The sequence below is a fragment of the Apteryx rowi genome, unplaced genomic scaffold, assembly GCF_003343035.1.
Source record: "Apteryx rowi isolate R43461 unplaced genomic scaffold, aptRow1 scaffold_435, whole genome shotgun sequence".
NCBI lineage: Eukaryota > Metazoa > Chordata > Aves > Apterygiformes > Apterygidae > Apteryx > Apteryx rowi.
In genome coordinates this window covers 260,837-277,206 of record NW_020450689.1, presented here as the reverse complement: position 1 = coordinate 277,206, position 16,370 = coordinate 260,837, and the positions used below count along the sequence as shown (strand labels likewise).

The following is a 16,370-nucleotide window of genomic DNA, read 5'->3' as shown; positions in this document are numbered from 1 at the left end:
CTTACTGGCAGCTGTTTCCCTGCACAGACACCGACTGGCTTCAACAAAGTTTTGTGAGAGTCCAGAGCTCCTTTTGCAATACTACATTTGCAGGATCAGGGCCTGTGAGCATGCACACATACAAACCTGTGCTACCACATTCAACTTCTAAATACTTTTCTGTCTAGTAGTACTGATGATACCACCATGGGAAGAGAACTCTGACCACTGCCAGAACCTGTTTGCTTGTTCTTCGTAGAGAGCATTCTCATTGCTGCGAAGCCACTGAAAAGCTGGAAAGCATTCTGGTCACAGACTTGAAAGACCTATCTTTATTTTTTGAGAGATCTGAATCCTGTAAAAGTATCCCAGTAGTTCTATAAATAATGAACATAGTATTGTAGCATTACATACAAATGACTGTTTAAATAAACAAAATACATAAAGGGTTTGTTAAGCAACGCATGACCACCAAAACTGCCATGTCCTGCAAAGGTAACAGTATTTGCAAAGACAGCATACAAATTCTAGTTTATTAGAGTATTATATGTAATTTTTTGTTATCTGTTGGTATTTGTCTACAGTAAGCACTTCTAGTTTACCTTTAATATTTTCAATGCAATAGTGTGCTTAATAAACTAAGTATAAAAAAGCTTCTTTTTTTATTAACATATATTTCAGTCCATTCAAGTTAAATTATGTAGGGAAACCCCCAAGAATTTGCATGTGGTCAAGTCAGTAATAGGACTCAGCTGGCCACAAAGCTGGAATGGTATTGGCCTTGGTTCAAGGAGATATGTGCTTAAATTTAACCAGGGAAAATTTTACTCATACAGTAAAGGTTTGGTTTGGTGTAGATCCATTTGGCTCACTCACTTATGAAATTACTTTTTCACATTAAAGTAGTCAGTAGTATATTCTCAATACCATAAATCACTGGTGTTAGGTATCGCTGTACTATGGCAACTTTGCTGAAACAGTTGGCCTTTGCTTTTGGTGGCTTCTGTATTGACCATAACAAGCTCTGCATTTGCAGTGACTTTCACTGACTGCTCTCAAGCCTGGCATTGGATTACAAGAGGTAAAATATTAGACTAATATGTATCTACAGTTAAGTAAAGTGAATGCTTTGCTAAACAAATGTTAGATCTGGCCATAATGGAATAGTTTTTATTTATTAGTACTCTCAGCCTAGCAAAAAAGTGTCATGGAAATTTATCAGCCCAGGCAGAAATATCTGCTCACCCACACTTTACCACAATGATTGATGATAATGAAAAAACGAATGATATTTTATTCTCGTGTCAAAAAATGAAAAAAAGAAACCCTCACCTCAGGTGAGTAAAATCTTCCCAGGCTGATTTGAGACTAAGACTTGTGTGCCTATATGGCTTTAGTAATTACCAAAAACCACATTTTCTCTCAACAGAAAGTCACTATATACCTTCCTTAGATCTATTTCAATATTTCTGCATCTACAGTGCTATCATTCAAAATGATGAAGTATCTGTATGCTTTTTTTCCCCCAAATAGGAATTTAATAGTTTGAAGTAAATTGTTTTCCAAGTTATTTGCTCTCGTGAAACTCAGAACAACCACGGGAAAACATAGCAATAAAAGCAAGCCAGTTCCCCCCAAAGGGACTAGCCGCACCACAGATTTCGAGGGGTGCCCGATGTTCGTGTTGTAGCTGCCTGCTTCTAAGCAAGTGAGAATGAGCAGGCACAAGCATTCAGCAAGGGCACAGCACCAGCGCGGAGCAGCCCGCTTGTCAGCAGCTCTGCAAAATCAGCAAGAGTCAAACCTAGCTGCTCTGACACAATGTTTTCCCCGGAGTCCTGACTTGCATTTTATTTTTATGGGAGGCTTTTTCCAAAACTGTGGAGAAAGTACAGCTTGGAATTTGTAAAATAATTAGAAGATCTACAGTCTCTCTTGCCCTAACAATGTAAGCTAGCACCATATTTTAAGATATTCAAATGTTCGATTTGAAACAAGGCATGAAATGGACGCTATTTAGGCACATTACTAGATTGCAAACTGAAATCTTGAGAATGTCACATTTTAGGGATGAATCTGCACTGATGCACATGGTAGGAAGAGGGATGCCTGATATTTTTGGAAGCAAGAAGCAAATACTTTCTCTTCCATTCTCTGTACTGATAATACAGCACTAAAAATGAACATTTTATTTGAATATTGAACAGCTTTCATGTGGTTGAACTTCCAACTGTTAAAACAATTACGTAGACCCTTTAATTTCACTGCCCTTTTCAAACACCCATTTTTTTCTTCCTTGAAAAATACCTTAACTTGAGTTACCGGGCTGGTCCCTCTCTTCTCATTTTTCATGCCAGTGGGTGAGAGCGCCCCTGTCGTATTTGGTGGCTGCGGAGTAGATGGCATCTTGGCTCCAGGAGAAACTTGCATGCTAGCCAGCTGAGCTGCATACAGTTGCTGGAAGAAAAGAAGATATACAGTATATTCCTGCAACATTCCTAAAAGAGAAACAGTAAGTTTACACAATTTTTATTGTCCTTTGTTTCTTCTCTTAAAGGAATTAGAGAATTTTTTCAGCATTTTATAGTTTTTCCTTCTCGTTATTTGCAAAGAGGAAAAAAAAAAACCTAGAAAGTTTCTGAGACCCAGACACACCAATGCCTTTTTTTCTTAATTTGACTTTTAGCTGTTTTTTCCCCCCTCTTGTTAATGAGTGTCACAGCAAAGAGCAAAAAGTTATATTGTGCCCAAATATGCAAAAAAAATTGGCAATATTATAAGACTGCTTATAAGAAAGAGCTTTCAACCCCTGTCAAAAACAATTAATGCTTCAGGCCTTTGTCTACTTACCCAGAAACTATCCATCAACTACAGAACCTCTACTGGGAGCTGACACGTGAATCGTTTGCTACTGAAATGCAATGCTGAATGTTCTCTGGATAGCAATGAAAGGTAAAAGAGACAACAGGGTGTGTTTCCATCTCACTGTACAGAGATTTTTAACTTCTATGAATGTTAATAAGAATGTAGGCCTTACAAATTCCTGTAAATAGTAATGAAAATACAAAAACACCCATATGAATATGCATCCAATTTTTCAAAAAGTTTACCTGAAACATCATAAGAGATGTGTATATTAAAGTAAACTATTCCTACCAATCTGAAGTGTTTCCTGAAAAAAAAATCAAATAGGTTTAATTTCCTTCCAGTGACCAAATTTAAACCCTCACCTTGAATTAGCATCAGCAATAATTCTTCTGCCATAAACAGGGAAGATCCTAATCCCTCTTCTGCACATAAATCTATATAAACTTTGCCTTATTAGTGAGAAAAAAGCCAGGTGGTTTGTATGTAATTTCCAACATTACTATCATTCAGATGGACAAATAAAAAAAATTACAGTAATCAAAAGCAGACCTTTCAGCACATGTAATTAAATGAAAGCTTAATAAAGAATAATTTGCAAGAGCCAGATGTGCTTATGTCATAATTGTTGCTTTCTTTGGAACAATTTTTCTAATATAACAAGCCTCCACAGAAACGAAAGTTACACAATACTGTACGCTCAATGACTCAGTGGCTAGACAAACCCGGGAAGGAGGGGCAGAGTCAGAACTCGGGGGGCTTAATGAAAACTGCTGTTTGTTTGTTTGTTTGTTTGCTTGCTTGGTGCCATCCCTTCTCAATGCCAAGCATAGGCCACAAAAGGAGCACAGACAGATATTTTGAAATCAGTAGTGTTTAAATATTTTGGCTAAGGTACTACATTTTTTCCTTTGCTAGAACACTAATTTTTCAGCTTCCTGTGATGTCCTGAAAAATGAAAATGAAGCATTGTATACAGTTGTACATGTTTTGATCTACTGAAGGGATCTTATCAACTCCCTTCGTCAGTGGCCTATAAACTAATGTCATATTCATGGGGCCAATCTATATTTGCTCAACAGGATGCACTGCTTACATGATAGCAAAAAGCAAATTTTGCAAACTTCTGAAAGCCTGCACATTCTCAGCTCAGAATAAATCAGATACTGTACTATGGAACAGACAACACAACAAACTGCAATATAACTTAAGGACAAGAAAAAGAGATTATAATGGCTTTCTCAGTGTTCTATACTTTGTCTATTAAAATATTTTTCCAATTTTTAAAATTAAGGACCTATGTAACGTCTTTATAAATGACCTGGAGGAGATGACTGAGTGAACTCTTGTCAAGTTTGCAGTTGATACAAAATCGGGGCAACGAGCTGATACACTCGAGAGCAGGGCTGCCATCCAGAGGGACCTAGGCAGGCTGGAGGAAGGGGTCGGCAGGCCCCTGATGAAATTCAGCAAGGACAAATGCAGAGCCCTGCACCTGGGAAGGAAGAGTCCCCTGCAACGATACAGGCTGGGGACCCACTGGCTGAAAGGGACCGGGGATCTTGCTGGACGGCAAGCTGAACGGGAGCCGGCAACGTGCCCTGGCAGCAAAGAAGGCCAGCAGCGTCCGGGGCCGTATTAACAGGGGCATGGCCAGTACACACTCAGCACTTGTGAGACCACACCTGGAGCACTGCATCCAGTTTTGGGAGCCCCAATACAGGAAAGTCATCCATAAACTGGAGTGCGCCCAGCAGAGGGCCACCAGGATGGTGGGGGGCTGGAGCACCTGCCCTGTGAGGAGAGGCTGAGGGAGCTGAGTTTGTTCAGCCTGGAGAAGGGGCAGCTTCAGGGGCACCTAACAGCAGTCTGCTGGTGTCTGCAAGGAGGTCATCAAGATGAAGGAGCCAGGCTGTACCCAGCGGCACATGGTAGGAGCACAAGAGACACAGGGCACATGTTGAAACAAGAGCAGTTCAGACTGGATATAAGGATGACCTTTTTCATCAAGAGGACAGAGAAGCAGTGGAACAGGCTGCCCAGAGAGGCTGTGCAGTCTCCAGCCTTGGAGGTTTTCCAGACCTGCCTGGAGAAAGCCCTGAGCAACCTGGCCTGATCTCATAGCTGACCCTGCTGTGAGCAGGAGATTGGAGATCTCCTGAGCTCCCATCCAACCTGGATTTTCCTGTGACCCTATGACCTCTAAGAACTAGAACTGAAAAGTAAGCCTACCTCTATACTTATAGCCCCCAAAACACTCACAACCACACAGGCAGTATAGACAGCTTACTTCAAAGCCAAGTGGTGTTTGATTGAGATTTTAATGAAAGTAGACTAAAACGTCAGTACTTTATGTATGGTATATTGCAGTTTCAAGAGCTGGAAAAGAAACATATGTAAAAACAAATCCAGGCTTATCAACTGAAGTTTGAAAGAATCCCCTTCTCCATTCTCAAGTAAGACAACAGGGCAGAAAAGATGGAGTTAGGTTTTTTTTCTACAGCAAAGTAGTCTTTCTTAGAGAGTAAAAGGAAATAGAAAGTCAGTGATGGCAAATAGCATGGCAAACAGAGATTGTAGCCCAGTTGGCAATTACTGGTCAGTAAAAGTGTGTTTATCACATCTAACTGCTGGCAGCCCATGGTGTAGCTGTATCTTGACCCGATATCTCAAGATCAAAACTTCACTGCAATGCAAAGAGAGAAGCCTGGCGTTCCGGTCAGAAGAGGGCCAGCCAGTGATTTGAAGTTGGTCATTTGACACTTGGATTTCAGTAGGACTGGCAAGTGAAATGTCCACAATACTTTAAGGGTCAGAGAGAGAGAGTCACAAGAAATGTGGGCCATTATAGTGACTATCTGGGTCGTTGTTTTGTTTTGGAAATGCAAAGATTAAAAGCAAAATGAAATTAGAGTTATATGCCACTCCCATCCCAGTATGTTGAGGGATTTATTGGCTGCATCGTAAGTAGCATGAGGAAGAAATGTTTCTAAATGGAGAGAGAGTATAAAAGATATTTTGGTGTTTATATATATATATCATTCATCACTGGGTTACTCCAAGGTGACAAGACAGGCTTTAGCCTGGCATTTTTATAAATTTGTTTTAAACAATCAAAGCAAATATAAAAATACATATCAATAATTATCGTTCTGGTTTGCTTAGTCTTTAAAACAAAGCTGTTCCAAAAGTGGGTGCAAACCTTGCAAAAAATTCACACTAGTGCTAGCAAAATTGTCATGTGAACTGGAAGATTGTATAACTTCATTTAAATATCTGTTTGTATGATGAGCTAGTCATTCTGCAAAAATATATGCACACCACTGCTGCAGGGGTAAAATGGATATTTTTGCAAATACCACTGTTAGGGTTCTAAACAGCAATCTAGGACCTCACATTGAGATGGTCAGGTTGTGAAGCTGTTATTTGCAAGATTAAAGAGAAAAAAACAGTGAACAAATTTTGATTGTTAGCTTTTAACTCTCAAAAGCACACGTTTGAATGGAAATTTTCCTATTGAAATTCTAACTTGCCAACTATTGAGTAGTGACTAAAAAAATTAACCTACCTTACTGAAAGATATCTTCCTTTCAATATATCTCTAGCACATAAAGAGAAGAACATTACACATCCCTTATGATGACCACTGACTCAGAAGGCTCTTGATTACAAATTGGATATTCAAAACCATCAAGCATTCAAGATTGTTTTAAAAAGCCTTAAAAATGTATGGCCTGGTATTTTAAAAAAAAAAAGATCACTAAGTTAGATTCTTACAACCCAGTCACAGGCTGGATATATAAGTGGTACTGATCTTCATTTACTGGGTGATGCTGCATAGTTAACAATTTTAAAAACCAGGTCGGTTGAAGTATGTGAGCAAGGATTTAGTTTTAGAATTTTCAACATCAGGTTCTTCTAATATCATGATCAGATGCTGAAGAGTGGGATTTTCAAATGCAATAAGTCTCACTTAAGGCAAAGGCAAGTGAAATCTTGTATCTTTCACACATACTGGAAAACTCACACTTAGGCACCTATGAACTTACAAGCTTATGGGCACAAGCACTTATTTCTGAAACTCTATTCCCACCCTAATCCACTCAAAAAATCTCAGAGGAATTTATGGAAGTCGGAGGTCACTATGGGTCTGAGTGCTGTTCATCTACCTAAAAAATAATACAGATGAGTGGGAAAGCACTGTGCACAGCATTTGTACAGCATAGCAGAAGATGTACTGATTTTCACTTGGAAACAGCAGAATTCATACTAAACTCTTGCTATAGCTTAGAGCTACCATCCAAGAAAAATTGAATAAGTAATAAAAACAATAATTCAGCAGGGGTTATTCCCTGCTTCAGAAATTGCCTGTGGCATTTGATGAATTATTTCCACTTCACTCTTTTGAGAAAAAGTATCATCTATGATCTAAAATTTGTCATACAAATCCATGAACTAATAATAGTGCATCCCCATTTATCCAAATGTTAAAACCTTCACTAATGTCATCAAAGTTTCACAACACCTTTGTGAAATACTTTCATGAGACCCAAGGATGCCTGCACTGGCTGCCAATGTGCATCCACATCTTGGCAGAAGACGAAGGCCTTAGGCCGTACACATCCCTCTCTCAGGTTTCAATATCTTTTTTCAATAGGCTTTTCTCAATGATGTTTTTTCAACTAGTTTTCAATAATCAAAACTCTTTCATTAGCTCAGGTCCCTTTCCTGTATGACTTCTCCCCTGCACTTAAGCCTGTAACATGTCACACGCATGCGCTGCTCAATGACACCGAGCAAATCAAACAAGCCCAGAGCAAACCTTTCTATGCACCAGATGTTTCCTTTTTTTACAGCGGGAATACTGACACTCAGCTCCCAGCCTGCAGCATCTGTGTCTAAATGAACGAATAAAGGTGAAGAACTTTGAGAATCGAATGTTACAGAAGTAATACAGGGTGAATAAAATAGAAAAGGCCTTGAATCAACATAGTGAAGGCAGATCTGGGCTGACTATAACTTGCTAACTTTCTGATAGACAGTTTTACCACCCAACACAGGATGATGATAAACAGAATTGTCTTACCAGTGGCTTATCAATGACAGGCCTAATGGAAGAAGTTTGTTTCAAGAAGGTATTTTAACAAAGAGAAAATGATCAAATGCTGCATGAGGGAGAGGCCGTTTCTTTAGCTATATAAGCCTAGGGAGGAAATGGAGAGAGTGGCTGTATTTGTACATGTACAAATGAAAAAGCAAGGACCAGACATCTCAACTGACTGCTTTGCTGAGGGAGAATTTGGTCACAGCAGTGGTGGCATAATTCATGTGTTATTTGTGGAAGCATTTTGAGAAACTAAAGCAAAGTAATATGAGAAGCAAGGAGGTAAGAGAGTGGTTGTAATTGTCAGTGAAGAGGATAATCAAAGCACAGGCAATGAGGGCTGACCTAACTGGGTGAATTGCAACGGATGCGCTTGAAAGATGCCGCAAAGACAAATCTAGTAGAAGCTGTCTTGATGCAAGGAGAAAGATCAGAGATCTGTTCTAGAAACATTTACTTCTTAATTTTATTTTACTAAAAGATTTATGACCAAAATGAAAACACACACTCCTTTTTATACATGTACATTATTTCTCCAAAGGTGTTAGAAAGACTTTTTGCTTGAAAAAAAATGCAAAATTCTATGGACTCTGCTTACTTCTAAAGTCTTCTGTTACTAAAAATGCAAGTCCTATGTTACATCTTCAACAAATACATTTGCTACAGTAAATCACAATGAACAATAAAACTACTCAGAATCAAGTGAGAATCCTTATTTGTCAGCATTTTAAATGAATTATGCAAAGCTGTAATATCTTATTTATAGAGATGAAAGTTCAGCTATTTAGATGGTGAGTAATTCGGTTTCTGAAGAAGAGAAACTCTAAGGAGTGACTGCAAGTGCTGTTGAAATCATGCACTGCAAGAGGTAATATGGTTGTTTTTTCTATAGTACATTTAGTATGTAGTGTTGCAAAGCTGTAATTCTAGAATTTTCCTTCAGAGTATACAACATGAAATAATACTTAAAAATACTTAGAAGTGTCTAATCACAAATGGTTTTACAAGCTCACTGAAGCCCGCAACATCTCTACTATTTCCAGCACAAACTTCAGAAACGCCCCTGCCCCCCGCCTCCCCCCCAACACACACACGTACACAGAAAACCCACTTCAGTGGGACTGTTTATTTTTTATTATTGCTGTAGAGGTGCTTAAAATGTGCTTGATGCCAAACAGATTAAAGGAAATGGACTTTCTGTGAGAGAAAGTTTTTCTTCTGTTTGAAGACTCAATTACTGCTCAGACTCATTTTTTGGACATCATAAAGAGCAACTGTGGAAACAAGGGCTCAACGCTGACCTGATCCCCCTGTTGCTGGTATAGCCTTCAGGAGTTCACACAGGGTAACATTTTCAAAAAGCAGCCTGGAGGCCTAAGTATCCCAATTAAAAAGGTCACACACAGCTCAACCTAAGTGTGAGAACTGTCTCTAAAGTTAGGTTAATTGTACTTACTTTTTCCTATCTTTGTATATTAATAGCATTTTTTGTATTTGGGATGTCTTTTACACCAAATATATTCAGTGACTAACACAGCAGCATCCTGATCTCATCTGAGACCTCTGCTATAGCACCAAGGTAGAAAATGGGGATATTGGATTATTGATATGAAAAATAGCACGTGGCTGTCTTCCTTTATTTTAAGATGCCTTTGAATACAGATCCTCAGAGTCGAAGGTAGGTTAACAGAAAATGGCATGCAGGAGCACAAACGGCCTAAGCAACCCATCAGCAGCGTAGCCACGTGACGAAGGCAGGGGCAGCCCCGCAGCAGCAGCAGCGCTACTGCCTGTGGAGGCTGCCAAGGAAGCAGATGCTGTCACTAGCAAAATACCCATCACGGCTCGGCATGTGTGTCCTGCGAGGGCTCTCCACCCAAAAGCAGGAGGAGGAGAAAGGGAAGGAAAGGTACACGTGCAAACGTTGAAGTAAATGCACACACGCACACAAACACAACCCTTACTTGAATAAAATATCTGAGACTTGGAAAAATCAAGCTTTGCTGATGAAAACAAGATCTCATGAAATAAATAGATAAAACATTTTGTGCTAAAAGTGTATGTTGTATAGTACGTCTGTACAGATGCTACCTGCTAGAACAACGTATTTTATAAATTTGTTTTGACGAAATTTCGATGCCTCAGTAGCATTTTCTCAGTTTGTTCTCAGAAAAAGTTAATGAATCAAAATTAGGTGAGTTTTATAGATGCACAAGTACCGTGGCCAAATCCTCCTCTCATTTTAACCTGTGCCACCACACAGATAATAGCAGCTTACAATTTAAGAACCACCAAGTATGCAACATCAATTTAACTCACATACTTATGATAAATAACTGAGGAGTATTTGGCTTTATTTGAGTATATCTGAAATGGTGCTGCTCAAGCACAGCTACAGGAAGTTGGAGTAACAATTAAGAAAGTGTTTAATTTAGAAATGTGATAAATAATAGGTAATAGCACACTTCAAAGCTTTCTTTTTCTCTACAGAATGCAAATGTTATATTATATGCACATGGTTTCCTTTTAACAGTATCATTCCTTGCTTTCACTTGTTTGTACATGCCTAATCTATCCACAGCGGACAGTGACATACTATTCTGATTTTAAAGACCCATATATTGTCCTACCTCAGAGTCTAAAGGGTTTACATGTATAGTTACTGAGGGTCAATATCCTCTACTTTTTATAACAGTGCACCAAATACCTCTGCAAAAGGCCTTAAGGTGTAACACAAACAGGCAGCCAATGAATTATTGTAACTAATGTCATAAAAACAAAGACTGTTGCATGATCATTTGTGTGTTTGCTGCCTAATGTGCTCTCAGTTTACAGCCCAATATGTGCAAATGAACTAACTGAATTTGTGAAAATACAAATAACATGTTTTGTATTTGCAGATGGAGTTAGAAGACTTCAGTTTTCCCTATATGTTCAGGTGTGCATGTACTAAAGAAAAAACAGCTTTTAGAAATCTAAGTTATAAAAAAATTCTGTCTCAGGCTAAGAGAATATTTCTGCTGGTTATTCATATTCATTCAGTTTGTGAGTTTTGAGCTATTAACACCAGTAATTTCAGTGTCTTGCTGCTGCTCTGCATATTGTCATGGGAAATCTTTGTGTGTCCTTAAATTCCACTCAATGCCAATGAGCTTACTACTCAAGCTACAAAGTAACAAGTATCTGAATTTCCCCACTGAGTATCTGCTGGTCCCAGCTTCTTTAACTGACCACAGATTCATTGTACTGGTTCAGAAAAAGACAAATCACTCTCACAGCTTTTGCTGCCTTGCTGCGGATAATGGCCAACCCATACTTAAATTAAAAGAAAGCACCCCTATATATTTTAGATACTGCAGCTTGCATTGTTGTAGTACTGTAGAGTCAAGATCCCCTTATGCAAAACAACAGCTTTATTTTGTTAAAAAGGCCTAACTTTAAGTGGACCATGGAATATTTATGGCCCTCAGTAGTCCTTTGAAAGAGTTATCTTAAGTTTTTATGCCGATCATGGGTCAGAGGTTCAAATCAGCACCTCTTTCTGTCACTTCTTATATGTTTTACTATAATTTACAGCTCAGCAAGAGGACTCATAAAACAAAAGTGTCTATTTTCCTTCAGCAACTAATTCTAGCTAATCAAAGCTTTCCAGCAAAACAACCCAGCATGAAACTCTGCATGGAAAATATGCAGAGAACAAAGCATTTTGTCAAATAACACATCTCGTGATGTAAACACATATGTCTCTTATAGGAAATTTTATCGCTTCCACATTATCGGCACACAAAAGGAGCATTCTTGTTGCAGACCTGGTGCGACTGTGGAGCCATCGTCATTGGAAACGAAAGCCTGATTAGGTTCCCACATAGATATGAATAGATTTTCTTTTTTTAGTGTAATGCTGCCTTTCTTATTTCTTAAACAGACTAGTAATTGTGGCTGTAAAAACAGTGAATTGTGTTTGGACGACATTTGTTTCTTCGTATTTTTTTTAGCTACCCAATGACACCAATTATCCCATATGGTTGTCCTCCTCTGGAAAGTCTGAGTTAATCCACAGCTGTGAAGATGAAGACGGACCCAGCAGGCTCTAAGTCTGGTGGGTCTCTTGTCTGCTAATAAAGTCCACAGTCTGCTGGACAGATGTTAAGGGGATCTGTTAAAAAAGTCAGTGACAAAGATCCAGACTTCTGCTGGGGAAAACAAGTAGCAGTACCATATCTATTCTACATGGATTTTGATTTCTTGCCTCAGCTTTTGAAGAAGCAAATTATCATCGCTTCCTAAAGAACAGTCACACAGTATGAAATAGGTCCTGATCAAAATATGCATGGACTAGATGATCACAGTGGCATGCATTCTAAAGAAATGATAGACCTTTTTGACCTTGACTTATTCTGGCATACTGTGGCTCCTGTATCTTGCAGTATTATTAAAAGTTTGGCTTTATTTGTCATATTATGTGCTTGTATTGAAAGAGACTGAATTAGTATTGCCAGCTATAGCATATCTATTTAAATTTTAATGTAATGGGAAATGTAAAATTAAAATGAAATTACCATTTGGCTAATTTGTCTTTAAGTGTTATCAACATTGCTTATTTTTAAATAAAAGATTTACAGAGAATACATTCTGGTCCCAAATCTAATACTGCTATTCTGACCAAAAAAGAAAAAAAGAAAAAAGAAAAAAGGTAGACTGAGAAGATGTCAGATCAATAAATCCATAGATCCCTGCTTCATAATCCACTTTTAGAGATCTATTCTCTTCTTCCCGTGCCCACCTGTTTATCACCATGGCCTGACAGCACAGACATCCAATCCCAAAGCCCTCTCTCAGTTACAGCCATGTAAATTTGGAGCAGTGCTACAGAGCTAATAGGGAGCTGAACTTGCCTCGAGGCACATATGCGTTAAGATGCTCTTAAGATCATTTCTGTTTTGCTTGGAAACTATGTTTCTCATTCTTTTGACCTCATTCTGCTTTGACGTAATGAAGTAGAAATGGCCATCAAAACAGCTCAACAAGGGCAAAATGCTCAAAAATGCTTTGCTGCCTAAATGCAAGCAGCTCAATTTTAGGCATTGTTCCCAAGACTGTACCCAGCTTCGGTTTCATTATATTATGACAATTAAATACAATCTCTCAGAAACTGCCTGTTCACAACCTGTTTACTGTAAAGCTGTGGGCAAAGCCAAGAAAGAATGCTTAGAGCTAAAATAAATTATCAATCATTGCAAGTAGCTAAGACAATATATATAATTTGGCATCTGGCAGTTGCCTCCATAATACTGTATTTGTTTCCCCTTAGGAAGTAAAGCAGTTGCTTTACTAGTTTTACAGCACCTTGACAAGTTTCCAAAATATAATGTCACCCATCTCCCTATGAGGCTGCAGGGAATTTTTAATGAGACAGCATCAAAATTGCAAAAGAAAAGTTTACTCCCTGCAAAAAATATGAATTCAAAGATGTATCCTAAAATGTTTATACAATTAAAGTTTAGACAATGCATTAAATATCTCACATTACCACAGAATATATGTAATGTTGCTTCCATTGAAATAAAATAACTACTCAGCTCACAAGTGTTTCAGTCTGTGATAGTTAAACTAGACTTGCTATTTCTTCCAGTGTGAATCTAGAGTGAGTCAAAAATCTAACCCTGTAAAGTACAGGTACTGCTGCTAAGGTCCCCAGAGAAAAAGTGACATTTCTGCCATGTCAGGAAAGGGCAGGCCAAAAGCTGACCAGGGGGAACAAAGTAACAGCTACTAACAAAAAATAAAATTAAAAGCCTTCTGTATTGAATATGGAGTTCTTGGATCCTGAAGAGCAATTCCCCTGTTAAGGCACTGACTGGAGGGAGAGGCAAAAATCCTCACTGACTTGGCGGTTGTGTCTCATCTCATTTCACTCTTTTTTTTTTTCCAAACAGACTGAGTGTTGCTCTGCTGAGAATATGATGCTAAGCCACTTTTCCTGTAGAGTTTTTAAACTGGGCCTCTGAGAAAGGGTTTGATACAATTCAATGACTGAAGTAATACCTTTGTCCATCTGAGCATTAAATGGCCCATTGAAATACAGCTTAGTTAGAAAGAATTTCAGTAAATGGTGCTTTCTAATTTTTTTTTTATTATTATTATTCCTCTCCCAACAGATTACAGCCTGGATCTGAAAATGCAGTTCAATCACTTTTGGTTGCCTCTCAGGTCAGGCCTTTAGCCAGTGTTAATTAAATATAACCCCTTTAGAATACTAGAGGTTAAATGAGAGCAACAAACTGGTCTTCTTCAAAATATTACCTGATGCTCTCCAAAAAGCTGTAATTTGTTTGAGAGGACCCTCATTTAAACACATTGGTCCTAACAATGACAATTTATAAAGGKTGGGGGGAATCCAGGCTAAATGCTATTTCCTCTGACAGCTAGTAATCACAAAACATTAAACATCTATTTCCATGCAATATACCATGTCTATTGTGTTTAAATAACACACATCATAAAGGAAAGTGCTGCAGCAGACAATTTAGGCTCCAGCAGCACATGCAGCACAATTTTCAACTTGATAAAGTGAAACTATAAAGAATCAATGCATAAGTCAGACATTTCCCATATCTAATATTCTTCCCTGCAGCTATTAGAAGTTCACGTTTTTGTCTCTAGTAGGCATGAACATTAGTATACCTTCAATTTCATGTCCTCAGTCACATTTTGTTGTCTTTTTCATACAATTTGACCTGATCATGAAATTGGAAAGTAGCTGAAATTGTCTTTTTTCATCCTAATGATTTTAAACGAGAAAGGGAGGTTTCTCTGTGAGCTATTTGTTTACTGCTTTGTAAAAAGTTTCCTAAAGTATCCATAACAATTTTACTATTAAATCATTTGAAAGAAAGCTTTTTAATATATGGCAATTAGTCTTGTCTTTCTGAACATGACTTTACTGTAAATACTCCTCCGTGACTCTGCCTTTGTCCCAAGATTCCTTAGAAGAACGCAACCAAGCGATAATTCAGCATTATTGCTGCTTCAGTGCACTAATCGCTTAAAGAGCAGCAAAGACCCTATGTTCACTGCCACAAGGCTCCTCCAGCCTCCTGGCCTAAGGCAGGCTTCCCAACCCAGCAGCATCCAGATGTCAAGAGGAATATCCAGGTCCTGATGCAGCATGCCGCTCCATTCCAGTATGGCTGAAACATCTGTTTCATCTACTGGCATGCAACCTGCTGCATGCACCAAGACTGCCGCACAAAGTAGGAACTAGAAATACAGTGGGAACGAAATACTGCAATTGCACAGCTCTGTGTAGGTAGCACTAAAAAAACTCTAAATGGAGACAAAAACAAACAAGAAATGCTCAGGTTTGACCATTTGCTATCTCAAATTGAGTACTCTGGAAAAGAATCCTAGACAAAGAGCAGGAAGGAGAACGTGGTAATAAAAATTGCCCTTTCCACACAATCTGTGCTCATCACCTAATGGAGGAATAGGCTGTAATACCTTACTACTTTTTCCCTGGTTGAATTCTTTGTGGTGTAAGAAAAGAATGAAAGAAGAAAAAGCACAGAAGTATGTTAGCCACAAATGCTTGTAGTGGTTATAGCAACTGCTCTTTATACAAAATACTTAAAACATCAGGTGAGCTGAGGCTTCTGTTAAGTATTTATAATGTGCTATAGGTAATAAAGTGGGAGTTCTAAAACAATAAGCATCTCTTCTGTCATTGAAACACTGAAATTTTATCTTGAGGCGTGACAAAAAGAGCAAGCATTTTAGTTGGTCCAGATCAGGTTATGCTAAGGAATAAAAGAATGCTAACAAGTTTCATCTCTTCCACTTAGCATATCTATTGTCTTGTAATTTTGCTAGAAACAATAATGGAATAGTTGTGTGCTACCATGCACACACCATGCACTATTTGAGTCTCTTCTGAAAGTAAGATCAAACCCAAAAGAGTGCTTTTGAAACATCTTTTAGCAGCACTTTTTCCCAAGAAGTGCACCTAATGAAAGGTAGTTTACCTGGGAGTCTTCCTTCACTCTGCTCTTGCAGAGCAGGAGCACCCTCAGGGTGCAGCCTCCAGTCTTAGTCCTTTCTCTGTCCCATCATGGGACGTGGTTAACCCCTCTACCACAGCACACAATCCATGAGGGCCTGTGGGCTCCCATGTCCCATTGCAGCACAGGACTCAGAAGCTGGGAAGCAGTCTTCATTCCCCAGTTCAAATGCACTTTCTGTGAATCTGTCACCATTTTCTCATAAAATGGATACACTATTAGTGAACTTACAGAAGCATTACTAGTGTCTGAACGAGGTACAGCTGAATACGATTAGAAAGTATTCCTATTAAAGATAAAATGTGAGCATTAATAAAAGCCTGCTATCTTAATGATACTGTAAATATCAAGATAAAACAAGGCAA

At 38.5% G+C, this 16,370-nt stretch overlaps 1 protein-coding gene across 9 annotated transcripts in view; it reads right to left on the bottom strand.

Moving 5' to 3' along the window:
* The window catches only part of SOX6 (SRY-box 6), a 270,848-nt gene that overhangs the window by 65,292 nt on the left and 189,186 nt on the right, over positions 1-16,370 (bottom strand). For all 9 annotated transcript variants that reach the window (XM_026076624.1, XM_026076621.1, XM_026076623.1 and 6 more), the window contains one exon: positions 2,287-2,436. In XM_026076624.1, coding sequence (XP_025932409.1) covers positions 2,287-2,436 — 150 coding nt within the window. The remainder of the gene's footprint in view (positions 1-2,286; positions 2,437-16,370) is intronic.